The sequence below is a fragment of the Rattus rattus genome, chromosome 6 (genome assembly GCF_011064425.1).
Source record: "Rattus rattus isolate New Zealand chromosome 6, Rrattus_CSIRO_v1, whole genome shotgun sequence".
Classification (NCBI taxonomy): Eukaryota; Metazoa; Chordata; class Mammalia; order Rodentia; family Muridae; genus Rattus; species Rattus rattus.
Window position 1 is genome coordinate 97022112 of NC_046159.1, and position 26313 is coordinate 97048424.

General features: G+C 38.4%; 1 protein-coding gene across 2 annotated transcripts in view; it reads left to right on the forward strand.

The window, feature by feature from the left end:
* Positions 1-26313, forward strand: part of Tpk1 (thiamin pyrophosphokinase 1) — a 297093-nt gene that overhangs the window by 52952 nt on the left and 217828 nt on the right. The window contains exon 3 of one of the 2 annotated variants that reach the window (XM_032906648.1): positions 547-618. The exons of the other annotated variant lie outside the window; for it this stretch is intronic. Within the exon in view, the coding sequence (XP_032762539.1) occupies positions 547-618 (72 nt within the window). The remainder of the gene's footprint in view (positions 1-546; positions 619-26313) is intronic. 2 annotated transcript variants of the gene reach the window in all.

Sequence of the window (26313 nt, forward strand, 5' to 3'; positions counted from 1 at the left end):
TCAGAAAATAACATTCACCATGACTTTGTAGAGTGTTGTTTGAAAGAGTCATAAACATTCTCGTAGGGTTTTTGAGAATGCACATGTAGTTTTATATTAGAAAGTTCAAAGTAGGGTGGGATGTACTAAAAAAATAATAACACGAATGAGTAGGAATGAATGTGATATATTTATTACCTCTTCTCCCCTGAGTCACACTACCAAGTTCCAAAAATGATAGGGTGGCCTAACACCAGATGCTAGGGGAGTCCGTCATAGCAGTGGTAGAAATTTTTTAAGGTTGAGAATTCATATTCATATCATGTAAAAAAGTTTACTTTTACTACAAACTACTTTCATGATACTTTTCTCAGAGAAATAATGTGAGAGACAGACATTCTGAACAAAGTGAGTCCCACTGACATGACGTCTTTACAAAGGGAGGTATATGAGAGTAACTGCCCTTGCAGTCTAGCACTATGTACATGGAGCTTACGATATAGACCCTGATGATGGGTGGGGCTCAGTTCCTCTATGTGTGTGATTTACCTTTTCCTTTTCCTTTAGGAGACTTGAAATTCTGCCTTGTGATTCTTAATCAGCCTTTGGATCCACATTTTCGGCATCTTTGGAGAAAAGGTAATCTTAATTAACATTTCATTGTCTTTGGGACTGAATAATGGTACTGGCATATACGTTGGAACCTAACTGAAACAGTAAAGGTCCTAGTTTGCACCTTATTCGGGGAGCTACCCAGAGTGTCTTGCTTTAGTGGATTCCTTCTACAGTGAACAAGATTTCAATAGCTTCATGTCAGACATAAACCAGCTGCTCAGAAAATGAAAACTCCTCCAGAAAATGAAAACTTGTTTATAAAAAATCAAAGTATGTATGCATGTACGTATGTTTGTATTTATGGTATAATTCTTGGCTTTCTGGTGTCTGACCACTTTAAGAACGAAGTACCTTTACCAATCTGAAACAAGATTCTACAAGGATTCCGCTGATCCAGTAAACAGCTCAATTTGTTTGTAGTCTACATTTCTATGTTGTTCTTGCAGATGAAGGCAGCATGGGAGAGGTTGATGTTAATGTGAGGGATCTTGGAAATGTAGGTTAACATAGAGCAAAGGGGATAGAGTATCATAGCCTGGGTTCTCAGCTAGTTTATAATGTCTCTAAGCCACTGTCCCTGTCACCAAAGATCCCTCATGCCCAGTAGCTTTTGTACAATAACTTCTGTGGTTGTAAAGCCTTGTGAGAACAGAGATCTAGGTTGGAAGCAGTAATGTTAAACTAAAGGAGAACGTGTAAAATTTTTTGCATTGTGTAAATCTTATAATTAACTAACTATGCCATGCCCAAAGCTTCCATTACATATCTCCTAACTTCATTTTAGAGAAGTTTAGAGGGAAAAAAATCCTATTTTGAAAATTTAATTTATTTTATGTCTGTTCTTTAAAGATTTAGTTGATGTTTATGACATTTAGTTTAAATACTCATGGGAAGGATGGCACAAAGAATCTTTACTTTTTCTGTTTGGTTCTTCTGAAATTTTCTGGTTCTTCAGGGGGTCCCTCTGTCATATCTGATGCATTTAACTCTGCAAGGGGTCCAGAGCCTAATTGCCTTTTCTATAAACACAAACATAAGCCCTTTCTCCCAAATTAGCACATCCTTCAGCCAGTAACCAGAAAGACCTTAGTTTGACCTCTCTCCCAGAGGAATTATAAAATAACCTCAAAACTCAAAATTACACCTATTTTGATAATTAAAACAATTCAAAACAAATGAAGTAAGCTAAACAAATACTGTATGAGCCTGGTTTGAAGCTCTTTGTGATCTGTCATGTCAGGAGCTTTAACCCAAAATTCCTGTTGAACCTGTGTTTGAAGAATATAGTTATCCTGAAAGACCCCCCCTTTTTACCTAGAATATTTTATTTTCACACAATCTCCCTGTATATTTTCTTGAAGTCTGTAGCCTTTCTGCCGACAGCAGAGGTCCCAGCACCTCTGGCCCCAACTCTTGTATTAGTTCTGAGCTGTGGGGAGAATTTCCCATTCTTAAAGATAGAAGAAAAATTAAACCAAACTTAGAATTCTATCCTATGATTACCTGCTTGTAGGAAGCAGGCAGCTTTTACTTGGCTCTATGGCTGGAGGCACTTTCCTGTCTTTTCTTTGTTTAAGGTTCCCATGCTTTAAGTCACCATGCGACTCCTCTTGCTGAGAAACCCCCTCTCCCTTCCTTTCAGACCTGCTTTACTGCTTCTGAATCCATCTGAGAATCCTAAATTCTCACCTACCCTGTTGGACATTATCTGTTGTGTGTAATTTTTTGGAGCATACTTCCTCTTCCTGGTCTCCTTTCTCTGAGATCATGCTGCTGCTGTGTCTGCTTCCATTGCTACTGCTTGCGCCCCACCAACCCGCCACTCCTGCGGCTGGCCCTGCCACTGCCAACAACAGCCCTGTCTCACCCAGCTCCCAGTAGCCCCGTGAAAGGAAAACACTGGAGACTTTATTTTAAAACTGACCAGATAACTCAAAGGGTGGGCGAAGAATATCTTGCCCTATTCTCCATGGCCTCCACCATTGGCTGCGGAGGCCACACAATTGGTGCCCTGAGAAATCTACATGTCTGCAGCGCCTCTGCCGTCCTCCATCTTGTCTGACTCCAATCTCCTCCTTCCTTCTCTTCCTGTCCTGCCCAGAAGTCCTGCCTTCTCTTTTGCCCAGTGATTGGCTTCTTCTGTCTTTGTTTAGCCAATCAACAATTAGAGAAACTTCCCCCACAAAAGGGTCATTGAATTATGAAACGTTTTAGGATTTTTTTTTAAAAATGAATTTTCTTTTTTATAACTCATGAAATTTTGATGAACGTTTTAAAAATAAGTACCTAGTTATCTCTGTATTGTGTAGATTCCATTTAATTCAACAATTAAAAATAAATATTTAGGTAGGTAAATAGAAATGGCCAAAGAAAACAAAGCAATATGAGACAAGAATATACAGAAGTACTCTGGAGTTTGTGTTTTGTTCGCCATTTACTGCTGGATATGTGGTTAAGTGTGGCTAAAATATGCAGTGAAATTCTGTTGGCAAAAGCTTAATTTTACTTTGTGAGCAGGTGCAATGGGGATATAGCTTTGTGGCTAGATATGGAAGCTCACGTCTGCATCTCCCTCTCAGCGCTTGGACCCTATCTGGCTTAAACTTGTGCAGGCCCTGTGCATGCTTTCAATTAAAAAATAAAATATATCATTTCTTCCATTTCTTTTTCTACCTACAACCACTGCCAAGCCAATTTCCCATCAAATTCATGGGCATTTTTTTTCTTTATTGGTATATATTGATCCCGGTCCACTCTAGTGGACACTGTGGTGTCCTTGGGCCATTACCACAACTGTCTCCATGCCAATGAGACCTTATTTTAGATCCTAGTAGCCTTTCTACATTCTGGCTGTCTTCCTGTCCAGATACCCAAGCTTCTTCTGTCCAGGTGCAGCTTTCTTTCAGGCTTTGTTGGAGAGGAGCTCTGGGATCAGTCTGGGTAGATCTTAGAGAAACTACCCTGGTAGCTGCCTCACAACTAACTGCCCCCCTCAGGTGGTACCCTCATCCACTGGAGGGGGAACAGGTAGCAGAGCATTTTTCCAGCTCATATGTGTGCAGCTAGTCACCTTTTGAAGTTTTAGTCTCTGAGTTCTTTGCATCAGAACTTGGCACTGCATGTTGCTTGTGGTGAACTGTCAAAGAGAATCTCTGTTACTTAGCTCTTTTCCTCATGCATACCTGCCTCATACCCGCTGTCTGCTTCTTTGTGTGTATATGTGTATGTGTATGTATTCCTTGCTTCTGTGTATCTTTGTGTTTCTGACTGTCACTGCAGTGGAATGGTTATGTCATACAGGTAACTGCTGGTGTCTATAATCGTCATTGTTTTTATTTGGGTACTTACCTGTTCCAAACAGTATTTACACTTAATTTAACTGCTGCCAAATCATGGTTCTGTATCATAGTTTTGTAATATTATATTAATATAATAAAACTTAAGCCATGTAAATCTATAGGCCAATAACTAGTATCTTAATAAAAAATATTCTTAGCATTTTATAGTAAATTCAAAGCTAATTTTTTTAGGGAACAAATATATTAGGGTTCTTGTTTTTTTGTTTGTTTGTTTGTTTGTTTGTTTGTTTAGGGAAAAAATGGAGGATGTTATGAAAGAACTGATTGCCCAGAGTTGTCCTCTGACCTCTACATGTGTACTGTGGCATGTGTCCCCCCAAACATAATGAGCCAATAAGCAATTAATGGCCACTGAGCATCAAGAATCAGTTTACTCCAGGGACAAGTTCCCTGATAGAGTGTACAGTCCCAAGTGGTCAGCCTAAAGATATGTTCATATGTGTAATAAGTACAGAAGAAATAGGATATAAATTTAATGTACACACATATATGAAATTCTCAATAATTAAACATATTTAAAAGGAAAATATATTAAAAACTATTATGTTTCAGAGGTTACTATCAAGAAAGTGTAAAGAGAACCCATATATAAGAACAATTATTTGGTAACTTAGTATCTGAGTGAAACACTGTCTTAGTTACTCTTCTATTGCTGTAAAGACATAGTGATACAGGGAGTTTATAAAAGAAATAGTTAATTGGGTTTCAGAAGGTGAGTTCATGGCCATCTTGGCAGAGAATATTCTAGCAGGTAGGTAGGTGCAGCTCTGGAGCAATGTTAGGTAGTTAAGAGCTCACACCTTAAATCAGGAGCTATAGGCAGAGAGAGAGAGAGAGAGAGCGAGCGAACACAGTCAAGGGAGGAAGCACACGTGTTAACTGGGAATGGCATAGGCTGTTTGAAACCTTGGAGCTTAACTCCAGTGACATACCTCCTCCAACAAGGGCATACTTCCCAAGCATTTCTACCAACTGGGGACCAAGTATTCAAAATACGAACTAAAGAGGCCATTTCATTCAAACTGTCCCAGATGCACACATACATATGACAAACTCCTACAGTTGAATAATGAATTCAAGAAGGGATCCATTTTTAAAAAGTAGACAAAGGATCTGAATAGACATTTTTCATGGAAAATATGCACATGCCCAACATGCACATGCCCATGCAAAGATCACCATCATAGAAATCTGAACAGCAGTGAGATATCATGCCATACCCACTAAAATCTACAGAACAAGAGTTGGTAGATTGTGGAGAAATCACAACTCATATACACTGCTGACAGTAATGGCTAAGTTTTGAAACCACTTGTACCTTCCTCAGAGTTACCACTTACCCTGTGTATACTCCTAGATTCAAGCACAAGAGAAATGAGAGTGCATGTTCACATAAGCATCCATGGCAATATTGTTCAATTACAAAAGAGATTGAGGCACTGGTATTTTGCAGACTTGAATCTTGAATATAGTGGTCTAAGTGACCTCTTACAACTCCGTTAAAATCAAATGCCCCAAACTGTCAAATTTACAGAGCTAGGAAATACATTCATTCATGCTTAATACTTTGGGGTGGGGAGTCAGAGACTTATTGAGATTATTCCCATGTTGATAAAACATTTGCCAGTCAATTTTATGATTCTTGCCCAATTTTGTGAATTTACTAAAACCATGGATTATATGCTTAAGTATGCTGCTTTGTGTATGTGGATTGTACTTCAGAGGACATTACAACAACAGCAATAGGCATTAAAGCATGATGTAGTGTTTTCTACTCTTTCTTCCCTTATAACATTTAACATATCAAGGATTAAGGATTCTGTTTTCATTTTTGGAAATATTCATGCAGCAAGTGTCTTAAATCTACCCTGTTGCCCGCGTCCAGTATTTTGGACACAGCAGTTGTGGATTGGAGATCACACATTAGATTTCTGACTGATTTGTTTGTTGAGTTATTTATTTATTCATTAAATAAGACTGTTCTGTTATACTTTTAAAAATAGTAATTTAGAAATTATTAATATTTTATAATTACTATTTTTAAGTACAGCTTTTACTAGATGCTATGATAATGGCCTTGGTAGGTTTAGAGGATAGCACATCTAAAATCCCATGGAACCCCAGCTCTTATCCATCTCTTACACTCGAGAAAATGACATTTGTAACGTTATATTTGAAATGTTCCCTTTCTTTTTCTTCACCTCATCTGCATATAAAAGTTGGTGATTAAGTGGCAGAATTTCTTCCTTATCTAATGAGCAAATCTTGCTTCTCTTTAACATCATAGCAAGCAATTACTTTGTTAGTATGTCTTAGAACATGAGAAATTCTAGTGCTTCATGAAATTAAGTACTTGGTACAAAAAAAGAACAAAACTGATTATTCTTTCATAGTGCGATAGATTCAAGAAGCGAGATAGAAATGTCCATTGTTAACTGGTTTTTTGTATACTTCCCTCTTCTTAGTATTTATTGTTTTAATTCTCAGATCAAAGAGTGACTTTAATTAGAATATTCTTGTTTGAAATATTTTTTACTAAGGGTAAGATTTCTGTGGAACAGTATGAAAGACATTCATTATAAGCATTAAATTCTTAATTTAAAAACCTTAATTCGAAGGAAATTTATCTTCTTAATTTAACAAGTAAGCAAAATGTTTCATGAAAAGGAAATATCCTTAGGAGCCTGCCACTACACAGTCCTTAAGCCTCTTGTCTAATGGCATGCTGTGATTTAGTGATCATTCAAAATGCTTATTAAATTACTAAACAAATGAACTGTGAGTCTTGCAGATCTGGGATTACACAGGCAGAAGGACAATAGCCTTTTTTTTGAAGGGATTTGCAGACTGGCAGTTTCTGGAATCAGTTCCTAAGGATATACAGCACACTCGGGACTTTGTACCACTGAATTGGCTAGGATGCTTTAAAGGAACTCTTAGAGGTAGGAAAGTGGAAGAAGCCCTGTAGAAAAGGCTAATGGTAGGCAAGTGGGCTTTCTGGAGAAGGCCACCATTTTGCATGGCTATGATGGGTAAACTCTGGATTGCAGGGCCTTCAGAGAATTTCATCCCAGGATTGCTTCATGCTGCTAATATGCCTTTCCTGTCACTATTACATAGCCTAATGATTCTTGGGCATCAGCCCACCCTATTAAGCAAATTTTCTGCAGATCAATATGAAGAACTTTCATGAATTAATTGTTTAGATGAATTATTGATTTTATAGAATTCCTGATTTGATTTAAATAATTTTAGGAAGAAAGTTTTAAGAGATGGTTTTAGTTGTTTTGCCAAAAAGATATAATAAACTTAGAATCACAAGTGGAACGTTCCTACTTCTCTCAGAATATTATGTAAAGGCTGCATGATAAGGACTACAGTGAGCTTCCACAATTACACTAAAAGCAGAAATAGGCTTCAGACAAATTTGTGACCAAGGAAAACATTCATTCTATGTCTGAGCCAAGGACGAAGCCACAGGTGTGCACTGTGATAAGGCGAAGTGTATTAGTCAAGGTTCTCTAGAGTCACAGAATGTATGGGTAGTCTCTATATAGTAAGGAAATTTGTTGATTATTTACAGTACTGTAGTCCAACTCCCCAACAATGGTCAGCAGCAGCTGTGAATGGAAGTCCAAGGATCTAGCAGTTGCTCATTCCCCACAAGGCAAGCAGGTGGAGAAGAGATAGTCTTCCTTCTTCCAATGTCCTTATATCGGTCTTCAGCAGAAGGCCTAGATTAAAGGTGTCTACCACCATGCCTGGATCTGGGACTTGCTTTGTCCCAGGTGACTTTGAACTCAGAGATCTCTTTGCCTTACTCTCCTGGGATTCATAGTCACTATGCCTCAAGATCTCTATTCAAGGTCAGAAACTTGTATCTCCCAGCCCTAAGATCTGGATCACAGGTGAGCCTTCCAATTCTAGATTGTGGTTCAGTCCAGATATAGTCAAGTTGACAACCAGGAATAGCAAACTACATGAGACCATATGAAACTGTTGCTTTGAACTTACAATGAGCTTATAGAATGAAACAGTGCTTTGAACTTAATATCAACATTCTTCTCTTATTCTCCTTTTGTATAAAGATTTTAATCTATGAGGTAATTTTCTAAAGAACTTACATCTAAGAAGGTATGAGAAAGCTAGAGAGGACATTGAGGTTCAGCCCCATTCACCAAATGTATATATGTATGTTTGTCTCTCTCTATATATGTATGTACATATGTTTGTAGGTATATGTACATGTATGTAAGTATACATGAGCACTGAGCACTTGTAGAGTCGATGAGATAGGTGGTCAGACCTCCCCACCTCCTCTCTCTCTCTCTCTGTGTGTGTGTGTGTGTGTGTGTGTGTGTGTGTGTGTGTGTGAACATTTATCTGTGCTTTGTCTCAGTTTAAATGATTTTCTTTTTTCTCTGGTTTATAAAGAGCTAATGAGTTTCAGTCCTCACTTCTGACCAGTCCTTGAGCCAGGGAGAAATGAAACCAGTGTTTCTTAACACAAAATGATATTTATTTTATTATATTGCATAGAAGGGAATAGATGTTCCGTAGTGAAGTTAGGAGTCTTGGCTGAAGCTGTCCACAGTAGTGCCCTCTCTTGCCTGTTGTATTATAAAGGACATTTCATGTGAGGCTTTGGCTGGAATCACAGGATTGGGGCCTTATTTGGAATACCAGAAAAGCCTATAAGCCAAAAAAAATGTACGAGATTACACAAAGAATATTTTACAATAGTGAAATAATTGTTCCCCTAGGATTAAGAGATATAGAAATACGGGTAAAAAATAGTAAAATATTGTAAGTCAGAGAATATTAGAAACTACCCATATCCTCTGACTTATCTCCCTCATTTGAGTAATATAATAACTTAAAAGTCATAACAACATGAACAAATTCTATTTGAAACATCTGTTCTTAACCAAAATTCACATTTCCTCTCTTTGTATGAGTAACAGAGCTGACATGGGTGGAGAAGTCTGCTTAGCACCCTTGCTATTGCCTGTTGATCTGTAGAAACATATACAGGCAGGAAACACTGAATAGACCCAGGGTGTTGAATTTACATGTTGAATACACACACACACACACACACACACACACACACACACACACACACACACACACACGGACCTCAGGGCTGGGACGTTTTCCATGGAGGTCTCTGGTTCAGCTAGGTTTACAGGTTCTGGAAAGGAGGAGAACTTGGGCTGTTATTGTTCCGCCTCCTTTTTAGGCCAGGCTTAGCCAGCAGGAAACCTACTAGCCGGCAAGGGGTGCGGGAGGGCTTCTGGTGGCGATTTGGGGAGAGCAGATCTATTCCCCAAGTGGTGGTGTTGCAGCTCTTACGACAGAAGCTCTCAGACAACAAAGTGACTCCTGCACACTTTTTAATCCTGAACACGACTCTGAAATACAGTTTTTGGATGGGTCAGTGTCTGACAGCAGGTATTTCCTATAGGTTTGGCCTGAGAGCTTGGGAAGACCTCATCTACATGTTTGGGGGTGTGGTCCTGTTTCTATGATTGATCTGTCTTAAGCCTCTGTGACCTGTGGCCACATCCTCACCTGTGGAGGATGGGGTTGGGGTGTTGTCCTTGGTGACTGACCTGTCTTGAACCTATGTAACCTGTGATCACATCCTCACTTGTGGAGGAGGGGCTTGGGGCAATGCCCTATGTGACTAGTCTGTCTCAAACCTCTCTGCAGGGGTCTGTGGGGGGCATAACTACATAAGACCTTGATATCTTGGTAGACTGGGAATGTGCCTGCCCTCCCTTTTAGTGTCCCTGGGAATTCGACCTGTCTTAACCAGAAATCAGATATTTATTCGTATATCTTTTTGTTTTGTATCTTGATTATTTTTGCATAAATAATACCTCACTAATAATAATCCTGGACAGAGAATCTCATATATATATATATATCACCCCTGCGTTAGTCATCCATCCATCTATCTATCTATCCATCATCCATTATCTGTTATCATCTATCAATCTGAGTTCTATTGGAATGACTTACAGGCTACAATCCAAAAATAGCTCTGAGTGAAAAGTCCAAGAATCCACTACTCTTTTCTAGTTAGTTTTTGTTAGATATAGAATTGTAATGCCTACTTGTTCCCAGTTCTGTTTATTTAATTGTCTTACAATATGTATAAACCTATTCATATTATAAATCATTTTAGATATGTTACATTTCCACTCTCTTTTTTGCTTGATCTCTCTCCTCTCTGTACTCACAAATAGTTCTTTTTTTTTTTTAACTCAATCTTTTCCAAGAAAAATACTAAGATGCATGCTGCTCCTGGTTGCATACAGACATAAATTTTCACATGCATACAACACTAACATATTCATAGAGACTTATGCCCTACCTTTTTCGAAAAGGTAAATAAACTAAAAAGCTTGGTTTCGTATCTTGATTATTTTCCCATAAACAATACCTCACTAATAATCCTGACAGAGAATATTTTTAATAATTTTTCAGTGGCATAATGTTCTGTGACATTGTTGTTACCATTATATATTATACTTTTCAGTAACATATAGGCATTTACTTGCTTTTCAATATTCTGTCTCTATTAAGAGGCTACAGTATCCACATATATGTCTATATATACATGTAGATCAATGTGAATTTTTTCCCACGTACTGACTCATATTATAAGTCAGAAATTCATGGCAGCTGGAACTATAGAATCGAAGACTGATTTTCATGTTAAAATAAAAAATGAATATTCATTTGTATCTGCCCACAACTATCAAATTAACCTGCCTCATACACTGTCAGCAGTAGTCACTTGTTCTCCCCATGTCAGTCAGTTTAATCACAGGAAAATGCCAACTCATGCAGCATTAACTTACAATTGCAGAATTAAGTGAATTTATCATCCTTCCCTATGTTTGGACTTCATTTGAGTCACCTTGTTCTAAAGTGTCTATTTTTATCCTGTGTGTGATGTGTGTTCACAAGCACAACATGTGTGTGCATGAGGTATATTCATGTAGGTATATAAATAGGTACATACATGTGCCCATCCATGTGGAAACCAGAGGTCAATGTTTGGTATCTTTATTGCTTTCCTTCTACACTATTTTTTTCTGATCCAATTGATAAGATACAATTGCCCACCTAACATACAAAGCCCTGTCCACATCCATCCCTTAGGAATATTCATGACAATCTGTAAATACACAGAGTGGAATCTTCACATCAGCGCCCGCCACTGTTCTCTCCCCACTTCTCTTCCAGCCTCCTCCAGTTTCCCGTCTTTTCCATTCCAGGCTTCTCCTCTTCCCTCAGACTTTTCTCCTGCCCATCCTCCCTTCTTGTCCAATGACAGGCCTCCTTCTATCTTGTACTTGCCTACACTTGTGTAATGACATCATCCCACATTTCACCCTTTTTGTCTAATTAAAATTTTTTTCTTTCAAATATAAGCTGAGCACAACTATTATAATTTTGTAATTAAAAGCATAAAATATATCTAATGCCCAGTGCAACACTTTATCAGTTAAACAGAACATTTAGTTATCCATTCCAGCTTAAGAAAGGCTTAAAATCTATGTTATATTTTGGCTAGTTTGTATACTATCTGACAACTAATAAAATATATATTTTCAGAGTTAAACAGCCTGATTGGCTGTGAGATTATTATCTGTCTTCAACACTGTCAGAAATCTGAGAATGACCAAATATCTATACACATAGGAAGCCTAACATGGCTTCCAGACTGAGAGGCTGTAGAGACAAATCTCCACTAGCCTAGTCCTCTGTTAGTAACATGTGAGTGCAAGTCTTCAGTCTTCTGGCCAAAAATCAACTGACATACTCTTGAAATGTAGAAATCTTGAAGGGCTGATAATTCTGGCTTGGCGAAATTATCAGTCTACTATTTTACATAGGGTGTCCCTTTGGGGCAGAATTAGCCTGCAGATGAAACAGGCAGTTTCTGCCCACTGGCTGCCTAGCCGCAAAGTATCGCCTCACCTGGAGGTAGAGATGTTTGGTTTCTTTGTTAAATTCGCCAAAGGGGAACTGTTAGGAGCAGATAAATATCAACAAAAGATAAATACCCTTAAACCTCATATTTTGTTGATTTCTGACATTTTTGAAAACCATTTATCTATATAAAGTAATGTGGACTGCTGTTCATTAACCATTATCTTGAAAGTATTCTAACGAACGTGGAGCCATGAGTTTGTTATTTGGCCCTTAACTCACATGTGTAATCAAATCAGAGTTTGTAATGGCATCAATAGAAGGACTGGCTCTAAACCTTGTACGTTTAAACATTTTTTTATAAATAAATTATATACCAAAGCAAAGATATAATTTTAGCTTAGTTAACAAATGAGATTATGACTGTGCAACTCAATCTAACTAATTCTTCCCTGATAAATTACAACCATTTTTAAATTCCTCATCAAAACAGCCTTAGAATAACCACTTTCAGGCTCCCCCACCCCAAAAGTCCAGTTGGGACGATAACTCTTCTATAACTTCTTCAAGCTGTACATGGGTGTTGAGATATCCTTGTGGGATAGCGGGTAGAAGAATGAAGCAGAAGCTGTAGCCGGATGTGTCCTGACTGGACCCAGCTGAAAGTCCTTGAGACCAGGAATCTGCAAAATACAACTCTCAAGACAAAAGTTTAGAATCGAGATATATTTTTGTTTGATTCTCTTGAATCTAGTTTTTCAGGTGGTCTCCCTCTCTCAAATCTGATCAGTGTGACTCTGTGAGGTTTCCAGAGCCTAGTCACACTTTTTAAAAACACAAAAACAAATTCTTTCCCCCAGAATACTGTGCTCCTTGGGCTGTAACAAGAAAAGCTTGTATCTTGTACTCTCTCCCAGAGAATAATATAACCATAAAACTCAGTCACACCCATTGTGAAGATTAAACAATTTTAAAAATGGAAGTAAATTAAACAATAGTGTTAAACAATGAGCCTGATAGGCTTTTGTACCTCTGCCATATCAGGAAATTAACCCAAATTTCCCACGGAACCCATGTTAAGAGAATCCAAACTTCCTATTATGGTAAATATCAAAAATAATCACAAACCTTCAGTAGCCAGCATCAGCGAGTCATATGACATTTAGTGGGGTAACTCATAAAACAAACTAAAAACCTTCTATAATTTTAATACCAATAAGCAACTTATCAAACCAGGACTTTAGCCCAAAATCTATCAACCAGTCAAGCTTTCTACCCCGAGCCACAGATTCTTTTTTTTTTCTCCATCTTTATTAAATTGGTTATTTCTTATTTACATTTCAATTGTTATTCCTTCCCGGTTTCCGGGCCAACATCCCTAATCCCTCCCCCCCTTCTATACTGGTGTTCCCCTCCCATCCTCCCCCATTGCCGCCCTCCCCCAACAATCATGTTCACTGGGGTTCTGTCTTGGGGACCAAGGGCTTCCCCTTCCACTGGTGCTCTTACTAGGATATTCATTGCTACCTATGAGGTCAGAGTGCAGGGTCAATCCATGTATAGTCTTTAGGTAGTGGCTTAGTCCCTGGAAGCTCTGGTTGCTTGGCATTGTTGTTCATATGGGGTCTCGAGCCCCTTCAAGCTCTTCCAGTCCTTTCTCGGATTCCTTCAACGGGGGTCCTGTTCTCAGTTCAGTGGTTTGCTGCTGGCATTCGCCTCTGTATTTGCTGTATTCTGGCTGTATCTCTCAGGAGAGATCTACATCCGGTTCCTGTCAGTCTGCACTTCTTTGCTTCATCCATCTTGTCTAATTGGGTGGCTGTATATGTATGGGCCACATGTGGGGCAGGCTCTGAATGGCTGTTCCTTCTGTGTCTGTTTTAATCTTTGCCTCTCTATTCCCTGCCAAGGGTATTCTTGTTCCCCTTTTAAAGAAGGAGTGAAGCATTCGCATTTTGGTCATCCTTCTTGAGTTTCATGTGTTCTGTGCATCTAGGGTAATTCGAGCATTTGGGCTAATAGCCACTTATCAATGAGTGCATACCATATGTGTTTTTCTGTGATTGGGTTACCTCACTCAGGATATTTTCCAGTTCCATCCATTTGCCTACGAATTTCATAAAGTCATTGTTTTTGATAGCTGAGTAGTATTCCATTGTGTAGATGTACCACATTTTCTGTATCCATTCCTCTGTTGAAGGGCATCTGGGTTCTTTCCAGCTTCTGGCCATTATAAATAAGGCTGCTATGAACATAGTGGAGCATGTGTCTTTGTTATATGTCTTCCACACTATTTTTGAGACAGGGTTTCTGCCTGAATCCAGAACCGACTGATTCAGCAACACTGGCAAGTGAGCTCCCGAGATCCACCTGTCTCTGCTTCCCTAGCTGTGGAGTTGCTGGTGTTCCTGCTGTACATGGCTTTTATACGAATGTTGGGATTCCAAAGTTCTAATGCCTGGGCGACAGGTACTATACCTGTACTTCATTCTGATCATTGACACACCCTCTCAACAAAGTTAGGAAAATTAAAGTAAGTCTATATATTTTAATCTGACCACAATAGAAGAAAGATTTCAGCCAGTAGCAACAGAAACTCCAGAAGATTGGTTCTTTGTTTGTTTGTTTAATTTCATGATTTCTCTGGGTCAAGAATTCCAGACCATTTACCCATAGGTAGTCCTGTCTGGTGGACTCTTACAAAATGTACTCAATATCTTGGCTACGGCTGTGGTCAGGAAGGGTTTACCCAGGACTGAATTGAGACCACCAACATACTGGCAGGAGAATCTTTTTGTCCCACAGAGATGCTCACATGTCTTCACAATACTTTGATTGACTTTCCCTAGAGGTAGTAATTTAAGTGACTTGTGAGAAAGGTTCACCAAGGTCTTTTATGCCCAGTCTCAGGAGTTACATACATTATAATATCTGTTAGAAGCAAGTCACAATGTGGAGTCCACCTTCAAAGAAAGGGAAGTTAGCCTCTGTCTTTTGAAGCTTCAAAAGTAGGCGGCAAAGAATTTGCAGGCACATTTGAAGCTATAGCTTAAAAGTTGGAAGTAAAAAAAGAATGCTCGAGGTTATATGATATAATATCTCATTCCATGTCTTCCACACGGCCTTGCAAATTGTGCTATGGTTTTCAGGTTGTTCTGAGAAACATTGTCTTCTGCCCTATTGGTATCATTGCCGATGTAGAACTTCTAGAAGCAGAACTTCCAGTTCTGCAAGGAGCCATCATCACAAATTATCTTTGCCTATGGCAGGTATTCAGTGAATAGCAACATATGTGTTCCTCCCTCCGTTTGCAAAAGGATTATTGATCGAAATGGTGAACAGTTGTCCTGATTTGAGTTTGTCACTCAGATATTTTAATTTCAGATTAGCAAATGTCACATGTATTCTTGTTCTTGCCCTGTAATGTAGATAGCTATTATTCTTTTTGGTCCCTTCCCCTCCTCTAGGTATATTTTCTTACTGTTTTGGCCTTGATTGCTTTGCTTTATGAAGAAGAACTGGTTCTTTATTTCTCTTGCCATTTAGTTTTGGTACAAAATATCAATCATTGTTATTCTGCTCTGGTGGCTGAGGTGGTAAATTCTTCAAGGTGTACCTGAAAGTTGTTCCTGGCTACTGAGATTGACTCAGGGATGGGAACATGACCTGGGCAATCACTGTTCTTTGTATTTCTTTGGTTATTTGTCCGTCCAACCATCCTTCTGTCTATCTATCCATTGTCCATCTATCATCCATCCATCCATCCATTATGTATATACATACGTGTATGTATGTATGTATATATGTATGTATGTATGTATTTGTGTGTGTATTTGTATGTATGTTTGTATGTATGTATATATTTGTGTGTGTGTTTGTATGAATGTGTGTATGTATGTGTGTATGTATGTATGTACATATCTATCAATCATTTTTTTAGAGTGGCCTGAAACTCACTATGTAGTCCAGACCAGCCTTGAACTTGAATCAGTCCATTGGTTCAGGCTGTTATGTTCTGGGATTACTAGGCAAACTGGCTTAATACATATTCCTTAGATTGTAGGTTTTAGTTTTTAATGGAAGGCAGCCATATCAACTTTTTCTACCAGTATCTCTACATAGAAAAATCAACAGAGACCTTACAACCATTGTTCATGCTTGTAGTCATAGGGCCAGAGGCTGTAACAGAAAGCCTTAAATTATTAAAGGAATTTTGTAAATAAATCTGCCTACTTTGCATTAGGTATTTCAAGTAGGATTTTTTTTCTAGACCATTAACACTTACAATATAATTTTAGCCACTTGGTATCTTGTCTTCACTGTGAAATCTTTGCACAGAAATCACATCAATCATGAAGGCCGATAGGATCTTTGCTTTGTCTTTTTTCTTTGTCTTTTTTTAAAAATTGTAACCAACCCTTTTTCCTACATTCTCATTTCATTTTAAATGAAAATGCTTTTCTCTGTGGTTTCCAAGAACATTTCCCTTTTAGTTAGGAGAACTTGTTTCTTAGATCTGCAAGTGAGTTTTGAGATAAAGCTTCTAAAATCACCACCATTGTGAAAAAAGTTTGAAATTAGTCTTCAGAAAAATGTGTAAGACTTTGTGACTACCTAGAAGTTCACCTGCTGAGAGGAAATGCCATTTTGGAATAAGGAATACTAAAGTCTCAGCAGTAACTGAAAGATGAAGTTATAAACATCTCCTTTTATACACAGGGCATTTGTTACAGGAAGTCTCATGCCACTAACGAGATTTGCTCAGAATAGTCAATTTAGATGTAAATTTTATTGGCAATATTTATCTACAGTTTATCAAAATATCAGTAACCATGCATTACTGAAAAGGCGCCTTTTGGTTAGCTTGCTTTCAGCATTTTCATACTGTACATTCATTTTTAAGGTTTTTTTGTCTTTATACTTTGTTTTCCTTGAAATGAATTTAAATGATGCTGTCTTTTAAATGTTGTTCACATGTTCACCTTGTTAGCATGTAGAACTGTGATTAGTTTTTGTGTGGATGAAGAGACCCTGTCTTAGTCAGGGTTTCTATTCCTGCACAAACATCATGACCAAGAAGCAAGTTGGGGAGGAGAGGGTTTATTCAGCTTACACTTCCACATTGCTGTTCATCACCAAAGGAAGTCAGGACTGGAACTCAAGCAGGTCAGGAAGCAGGAGCTGATGCAGACTGACTGGCTTGCTTTCCCTGACTTGCTCAGCTTGCTCTCTTATAGAACCCAGGACCACCAGCCCTGAGACAGCACCACCCACAATGAGCTGGGTCCTCCCCCTTGATCACTAATTGAGAAAATGCTTTACTGTAGACCTCATGAAAGCATTTCCTCAATTGAGGCTCCTTTTTCTGTGATAACTCCAACTAGTGTCAAGTTGACACACAAAACTAGCCAGTACAGACCCCAATTTGAAAAATGATGCTCATTTTCTCCTGAATAATAAACCATACAAGGCTTTTTATTTAGGCAAAACATTCATTTTTTGGTCGTCTTTAAAAGATTTTATACAATGTTGAAGCAGACATGAGTCATTGAAAGCATACTTTTATTTTGAAGGAATTTTTACAAAAATGTATTAATCCACAGAAAATGGTTTTCTAAGGAAATGAGTTGATATAAGATACATAATGATTTTTTATAGATTTATGATATAATATAGGCAAAACAAATCATTTATGTTTAATTTTTTTCCTCTAGTACTTATTTAGAATAAATATGTTTGGATTAACAACTTGGTTTCGAAAATTCCTCTTAGTCTGTTTTGCCGATAATAGTACTCACAGAACTACTTCTAAGAAGACATATCAACATAATTTGAACAGTTAATGGCATTAGAATGAGTTATATTCATGCTGACATATCCAGTTATCTATTTAACATATATATTAGCCATGTTAAATAGTTAAGACACACAGATTCCTATCTAATGACTTCCTGTGGATTTATGTGTTGTTTTCCCAGACCCTAAGGCTCACTAGTAACTTTGTAACTCTCTGATAAGACCTGCATTTATTGGCTAGTGTTGACTTTGCTGCCATCCATAATATTCACAACCGTTGCTCACGGGTCGCAGAGTTACAGCATCATAAATAAGGAGGCACAGAGGAAAGAAGATAGAGCACATGGTTTATTTTCCTGCATTTTTAGCTATCAACTAAATCACTGCTGTCAGAGGAAAGTGGAATTTAATGGTCATCCTTAACAAGTTTAGAGAAAAATCTGTGCAGTTTTATTTCGTCCGTGTTGTATTTTGTAGTTATATCACATTTGGTTCATTATAATGATGATTCAGTAATGACATTTATCATTGAAGCTTAAAGATTGGGCTTAGGAAAGTTGTTTTTATTTAATCCTTCCAAGCTACTAACAGTTTGACATGGGTGAGAGACACAGACAGATTCGCTACAGAGGCTGTGTTTGGTTCCTTCAGTGAAGGGATGGAGTTAAACTGCAAACATCTCCAGTCTAATTCAGACCTTGGCACGTGATACTTGTTTCTTGCAGTAGGCTTATTAGCTTTCTGTCGGTTGCATTCCATATGCATGTGTTGAGAAATGCAAGCAGATAGGATTATATAAAGGACATATTTTATTCAGTATCTCTTTTTATATTACTTTAATTTTGTTTCACTTGAAAATTCTTACCTTTCAAGACACATCAAATGTGAGAAATCTCAGAATTCCTTGGACAGATACAGTACAGGATCATATCCGTTCAGATGAGGCGGTCTTCTAACATGTTTAGATGAAATACATCTGTAACTGCTCCATTTTGGCTAATTTATTAGGTGATACTACTGTGGGCAAGAACTCCTTTCTTCTATTGTGTTGCTCTGTCTAGCCTTAGTAGATGAAGAGGTGGAGAAACTTACTGAAAAACTGTCTATGCCATGTCCGGTTGATATCTATGGAAGACTTGCCTTTTTCTGAGGAGAAACAGGAAGGGCAGATGGGTCAGGGAGAAACGAGGTGGTTGTGGGGAGGGACTGGAGGAGAAAGGGATGGGGGAACTGCAGTCAGTATGTAAACGGAATAAATAAGTAAAATGCAGTTGTGTTAGATATAGACAAAACAGCTCTTAACACATTGGATAGCACAAAATATTTAAATGCAAGAGTATTATGTATCAAGTTTTCAAACCACTCTTTAATAGAGCTGTAACAGGACGTCATAATGTTCTTTTATTGGTGTGGTTTAGGCAGGAAGGATGACTACAAACGCCAGTCAGCCCACATGCCAAGGAAAGGCCTTGGCCTCATTTTAAAGCATTGCTGAATAAATGTATTTTCTGTATTTAAAGAAAAAAGATTTTTCTAAGGAAGTGAAACTTTACCATATCCACTGGAAATGAAATCAATCCAAAGCAAATATACAGATTTGTTATAAGTACAGTTTTGGTATTTGGCAACAAGTATTTTTTCTGTTACCCGTCTAACTGGAGTGAAAAGATTGAAAAAGAAGAAGATGCTCAGCATGAGCTGGACTTTAAATTTAGTGATAGTGGTTGACGTACTATTCTGTTCATAACTTTCATCCATACATATTAAGAATAACTTAAACTCGAGCACAAATAGAAGTATTTTCCTTTTCAGCAGGGTGAAGTATAAACTGATAGACTGCTTACTGGCTTTGTATTGACTTTAGATAAACACAGTTATGCCTGATCACCTGCCCTTTGACAGGAAGAGCGGCTGATGGTGTTCAGCATGATCGTTTGGCTGGCCTTTTCTGCTTCCACAGCTTGGTCAGCCAGACAACTGGCTTTTAGTCTCTCTCAAGGGCCACTCACTGAATCTTTGAAACATATTAATATAGTGTTATTGATATGAGATTTAAAAAATTATTTCAGTAAAGCCTTTGTTCTGAATTCTAAGGACTTTATTACTGCTTAAGGTTTGTCGTCAAGAATATTTAGCCATAACTGTCCTAATTGAGTAGACTTGGTAATATAGTTAGTGTGTTACACAGTAATAGCTGAGATACTTGAGTCTCATGGAACCTCTAGTTTATTGATGGGGAAGGAAGAAGATGAAGAGAAATCAGTAAAAAGAGCCTAAGGAACCTATCTAGGAGACAGTAAGATTAAGTAAAATTAAAAGGTGATTATGATGTGCTTTTTGAAGAGATCAAACTTAAGTTACAATCCTTACATTCGAGGAATCTACCCAGGCATAGTTAGAAAGCAGGACCTACCTAGCCATGGAATTCATGGGACCAAAGCCCTAGAGAGGGCCTTGAAGTTTGGTGTATATTACAAACCGAGATACAAGAGAATTGGAGTGGTTTGAATGAGAATGCCCCCATAGGCTTACTTTTATATGCTTAGTCCCCAAGTGATAAACAATTTGGGAGGTTAGGAAGTGTGTCCTTGTTGGATGAGGTGTGACATTGGGGTTGGGCTTTGAGGGTTCAAAAAACTTCTATGCCAGGCTCCTCTCTGCCTGCTTCCTGCAGATTGAAACTGTACAGCTTGAGTTCTGTGGATTGTATCCTGAATATTCTATACTTTTTTGGGTAATATCCACTTATTGTGAATACATACCATGTATGTCCTTTTGGGTCTGAGTTACCCCACTCAGGACGATACCCTCTGAGAGATCCAACAAGCAGGTGAAAGAATCAGATGCAGATATTTACACCAGTGTTCGGAAGCCATGGACCTCTGTGGTTGACTTAGGGAGAGGCTGGAAGAAGCTAAGGAAGACAGCAACTCCATAGGAAAGCCAGCAGTCTGAACTGACCTGGATCCCTGAGATCTCAGATACTCAGCCTCCAACCAAGCAGCATACACCAGCTGATAGGAGCCCACCCCACACCCACTACACACACGCAGAGAGAGGAGAGAGAGAGAGAGAGAGAGAGAGAGAGAGAGAGAGAGAGAGAGAGAGAGAGAGAGGTGCAGAGGACTGCCATGTCTGGCCTCAGTGAAAGAAGATGCACTTAACCCCTGAAGAGACTTTAGGCTCCAGGGAGTGGGGAGGTTTAGTGAGGTGGGGCGGGGATGGGGCGGGGATGGGGTGGGGATGGGGTGGGGACATCCTCTTGGAGACAGGGAGGAAGTATGGGATGAGGAACAGTCAGAGGGTAGATTAGGAGGTGGGTAATGATTGGAAAAGAAGAATTGAAAGAAAATGTAAAGCTTTCAGCTAGCCCTCCAGCACCACGCCTGTTGCTGGCCTGTTGCTGTGCTCCGTACTGTGATGATAATAAACTAACCCTCTAAAACTATAAGCAAGCCTTCATTTAAATGCTTTCTTTATAAAATTTACCTTGGCCATGGTGTCTCTTCACAGCCATGGAATGTAACTAAGACAACAGAGAATAAGGCAGATAAATGTTTCTTGGTCAAGTCGTAGAAAGAAGAAAACCTCTTTGCACTGTTCACCTCAAATTCTGTGTAGTGTTTATAAAATTGCTCCAAGCCATTCTGTGTGCACACGCACTCCCTTTCCCAGTTAGATCCCAAGTTCGAGCTGCTATGATTTTCAGAGCTCAATTTAGTCTTACCATTTGGCTGTTTTCACTGATAGAGCCTGGAAGATGGTGTCCAAAATTAAAAATGTACTGTTATTTCCTAACGAAAGCATTGAGAAAGGTGTACATCCACATTGTGTAGAAGCAGCAATCGCAGCATGTTGTATTCAGTGAGGACCATGGCTATGACGGTACCGTGTCAAAGATGGCTCTGAGATAGCTCTGAAAACATGCTCATTTAACTCCAAATGAAAAGTAGGTGTTCTCGTGGGTCGCATGTGACAGATGAGGAAACTAAAGTTAAGGGGAATTAAGTGACCATCTCGAAGTCACATAGAAACATAGAGGATACCTGGTAGATCTGGGATTCAGCCCTAATGTACAAGAATCTTCTCCAAATAATACTACTAGGCCTTTAGTAAATAAGTTCCTTGATATTTTTAAAAAACAATTAAATGAATGTTTATTATAAATATGCCAGAGCTTTACATGAAAAACAGCTTCAAGGCTATACTTATATATTCTGTTGGAAAATATACATGGTGATTACAGTGATTTACAGAGCTGTAAAAAAAAATTGTAAGTTGTGGCATCTAAGGAATTACAGCTGCACTGTATCCCAAGGCTCATCTAAGCACAGCGACAAACTTTCAGTATTTCACAAGAAAATATGAAGCCATGTGTAACTATTTTAGAATGCCAAACCCAGATTGAATGCATCTTTTTAGTTGCATTTTGGTAGAAATATGCTCCTTTGTATTTTATTCTTTGAAGATCTCATGTATGTGTACAATGTATCTTCATTTGAAAAGTTAATAAGTACATTGTATAAGAAAATGTGGTGATTTAGTTCTTATTCTTCACCCGTAGTAAACAAACTTTTAGGCACAGAGCAGAGCTGGGTAGACAAAAGGCAAGGCTGCCAACTCTTCTGATTCCCTATTCTTTTTCAAGTGGTGAAATGCTGTCTGGCTAAGTTTTTGGATACTCTCATGTTTAAAATGGCAGTGCTTGCCATCCAGTGTGTTTAGCTTTAAAACGTGCATCCAAAGGCAGTTACACAAAGCAAACGGTTCAGACTATATCAGTAGCTCAGTGAATCATTTATAGTTTATATTTTTTAGGAAATACTAAATCAAAACTTTAGGATGAAACTGAAAAAAAATAATGCCAGACTTCATGAGCACAATTGTATGTGATATTTTAAATTAGGGAACAATTGTAAATGGTAAACTGTTTTAGCTAACATCTAGAGGTTTAGTAGTAGCCGCCTACATTGTGCATTTTCCTGCTGCATTAATGTGCATGTGATGTGCAGTGTTTGGTGGGTGCAGTGCAGCGCACACTATCGTATGTCTTCCTGATACTAATCTCAGCGTGTGAATAATTGTTGCCTGCCTGTTAATTTTGACTTTAGTTAAAATTTACAGCTTTATAGGAAGGTCATGTTGAACAAAACAGGGTTTTTATCAGCTTTTTTCCTGAATTTTTGCATTTATATATAAAAATGGCTAAAATGTGTCAAATTTTTCCTTTTTAGTAGAAATTACATATATCCTTCTCATATTTTGCAGCATTATTCTTTTAAAAGTGTATCTGGGTAAGTCATCTGGGTAAGGTTCATCTAAAACGCCGGCGGATGTTCCAGTCTTACCTGTGTATGTGCGCCGTCCATCTTGGTGGCTAACTAGAGCCGGTGCTGCTTCACATAGACGCTTTCTCAGTGGATTGTTTGGACACAAACATGACATATCAGACAGTTTTCACCCATAAAAAGAGACATTTTAAACATGTATTTCCAGGCCTTATGTGGTTATGCTTTTTATTAGCAAGGCGTACTCAGCATCTTCCTGTTGAAAGATGCTGGAGGGCCTCATCTGGCATGCATGAATTAAGCCGTGTACCCAGCAAAGATGTGCAAACAGATGGGATTTTATGGGTTTTAGATGTTGTGATCAAATGTGGCACCAGTCTTTTATTCTGCCTCTACGGATAGATACACTGCATCATCTTTGATGTTTTCTCATTCCCTTCACCCTGTCTTCATATGTCTTCAAATTAACCGATTGTTTTTTCATTCCTTAAATGTTGTATTTCCTCACTAACTGTGTGTTAGTGATGCTGCCTCACTCACTATTGTCTCATAACCTGTTCTCTCCCATTGCAATTTCCTATCTTCTCCATTTCATCTGTCATACTATGTAATAATTTTGGTCAATTTGACACAAACTGAGACACACCTGGGAAGAGACCCTCAACTGAGGAATTCCCTCCATTGCCCTGTAGTCATGTCTGTGGAGTATTTTAACGTAATTGCTAGTTGATGTGGGACCAGTACCATTCCTGGGCAGGAGGATGATAGCTTGAGCAAGCCAGCAAGCAGCATTCCTTGGTGGTTTCTGCTTCAGTCACTGACTCCAGGTTCCTGTCTTGGCTTCCTTTGATGGTGGACTAAAACCTGTAAGCCAGTTTCCCACCCCTATGTTGCTCTTGGCTCTGGTCTGTATCACACCAACAGGAGGGAGACCAGAATAGACTGCTCATCGCATTTGTGCTGTGTTTGCACCATCCACTGTGTTCCTCCCCTCACATCCGTTTCTTCTTCCTAATGGTTTCTCATCCAAGTGGACTACTACCCCGTCATTGTTATCTCACTTGTATGTTTGCTGCTGCCCTGGGTACCCTTCCCAAGTGCTCTGTCCTTTTCTCTCTGGCCACCCTACATGAGCTTACACGCTGCTCAGTTTGCAAATCTCCTCTCTTACTTTGATGGGTTTACTGTTTTCCCAACAGAGCCCAGCTTATTTTTATAAGTCCTTGATTCCAGGCCAACATTCATCTTTCCCTTTTCAAGATTTTCAGAACTGAGAATACTTGATGCCAGGAGGATTTTGCTCCAACTTCTCCTTCATTCCTGTTCATGTGATCTCCACTGGAAGAATTCACAGGAGACCCACAGAATATAATGTACTATAAGTAAGGTTTATTGCAGGCTAAAGTGCAGCTTTCCCAAAGGATGAGAGGAGACAGTGACCAAAGGGACTACAGCCCGTCCATCTACAGTTGAGGCAGGTTTGATGTTTCTGAAGTTTCTGCATCAGACATCTTTCCTTCCCAGGTGATTGACAGACCCATTTAGATCGTCTTTTACAGGAAGATACAATGTTGCACGAACCCCCCTGCTAAATAGTAATCCTATAAGGTTTTGGGCTTCAGAGACCACAGCTTATGTAGCCGTCAGTAAATGATTTCCCAGGCTGTTGGGGAAGCCACTGTTTCCTCCCAGGGATAGACGTAGGAATCTGGTCCCGTTTTTCTAAACAGGAACTGGAGTTCTGAATTTCCTTATTTTATTTTATTTTTTTGCTTTACACTCTGTTGATTATTAAGGAGGGGTCCAGGCCAAATGTTCTTTCAGTTTGCTGATATCTAAAAAGCACCCTAAGTGTGTTCTGGGTTGTGGGTTTCTTTAATTATCTTATGAATTCCTTGTACATTTTTTATATGTATCTGTAAAGTGGATAAATAACTTGTTATGAGTAATGACATTTCTAGATACATAGTGTGTGCTTTACATGTACCCAGTGATAACTACTGGGTTTTTTTTTCTTAATAACTTAAATATGGCGTATACTCAGAATACTGCTATCTAGGCTTTATTATAATGCATTATAATGCACCTTCCTTTGTCTTCTCCTTACAGTCTATTTGGTTCTTTTATTCCAACAGTTGTTAGGCTTTTCACTTTTGTATAAATGTAAACCAGAGGATAAGCCCTTTGCATCCTCACACGTGCCCATTGCTATTGTTCATGTGCTTGTCCAAATGTCCTTGTCTTCATCATCATCTCTCTCCTGTCTCTTTTGAAGAACAATGTGTGTTGGTGGTTTCTAAAGCAGCAGGACAAGAGGAGTTACTATGGAATATGAAATTCATTTCAGAAGGTTCTTTAAACTAGTAGAGCTGTTAAATGAACAAAGCTTCTGATTTTCTTTAGCAGAATAATGTGTCATTAGTGCAAGAGGATGGAAAGGATATAAGAAATAAGAATTACCTCTGAGGAGAGCCAGATAAAAGAAAACAAAAGTAAGATAAGAATACTGGAAGGTTTGCAAAAATGATTCTTCAGAGCAGTTCTGAGTAAGAAGAGGAACCCTAAGAGAATAGGTGCTAAGTTCTGACAAAGAGGGGAGATGATCTGCTGAAAACGTTAAAGGAGAGACAAACTCTAGGGCCGATTCTCCAATTTCAAGGCTAAAGGATGTAGCTAGTTTTTCTAGGAATGTTTCAAGAATACATTATGGCTTTTGTTGTTCAAAGATGTTGACATTGGAGGGAAAGTGAATTAAAAACTTAAATGATTGTAACTATTATGATATATATATATATTTGAGTTGTACTGTTTGGACAATGGAATGAATCAGCCACAGGGCCAGGGAAACTTGGATTCGTTAACATAAACACATCTTGAGACTCAGTCTTTATTCTTGGTAATTACCTGGTTGGTGCTTACTGGTATGTGTTGATGGAGGTTTCCATTATGAACAGTATAGGTTATTGAATATTCTCTTCTTCACAAGGTTTTGGTGAAATCTATAATATAAAATTTATCAGAAGAAGAAATTATAAGTTTTATGAATAATATTAAGTAGAAAAAATTGTTTTTCTGAATAAAATGAAATGAGTCTATTTTAAGTATACAACATATTGTAACAGTAAAGCTCAGAGCTGTTATAAAGAGATGTATTACAGTTGCAGTTCATTGACAAAAATGTGTGGAATAGTTCTTTGTCACGTTTCAAAACTTATGGGGTTCTGTTATCTTTTTCTGGACTTATATTTCTAAGTGTCTTACCGACACATTCTGAATATGCATACATATCTCCAGAAGTCTTTGTTTTGATTTATAAACAAAATTTC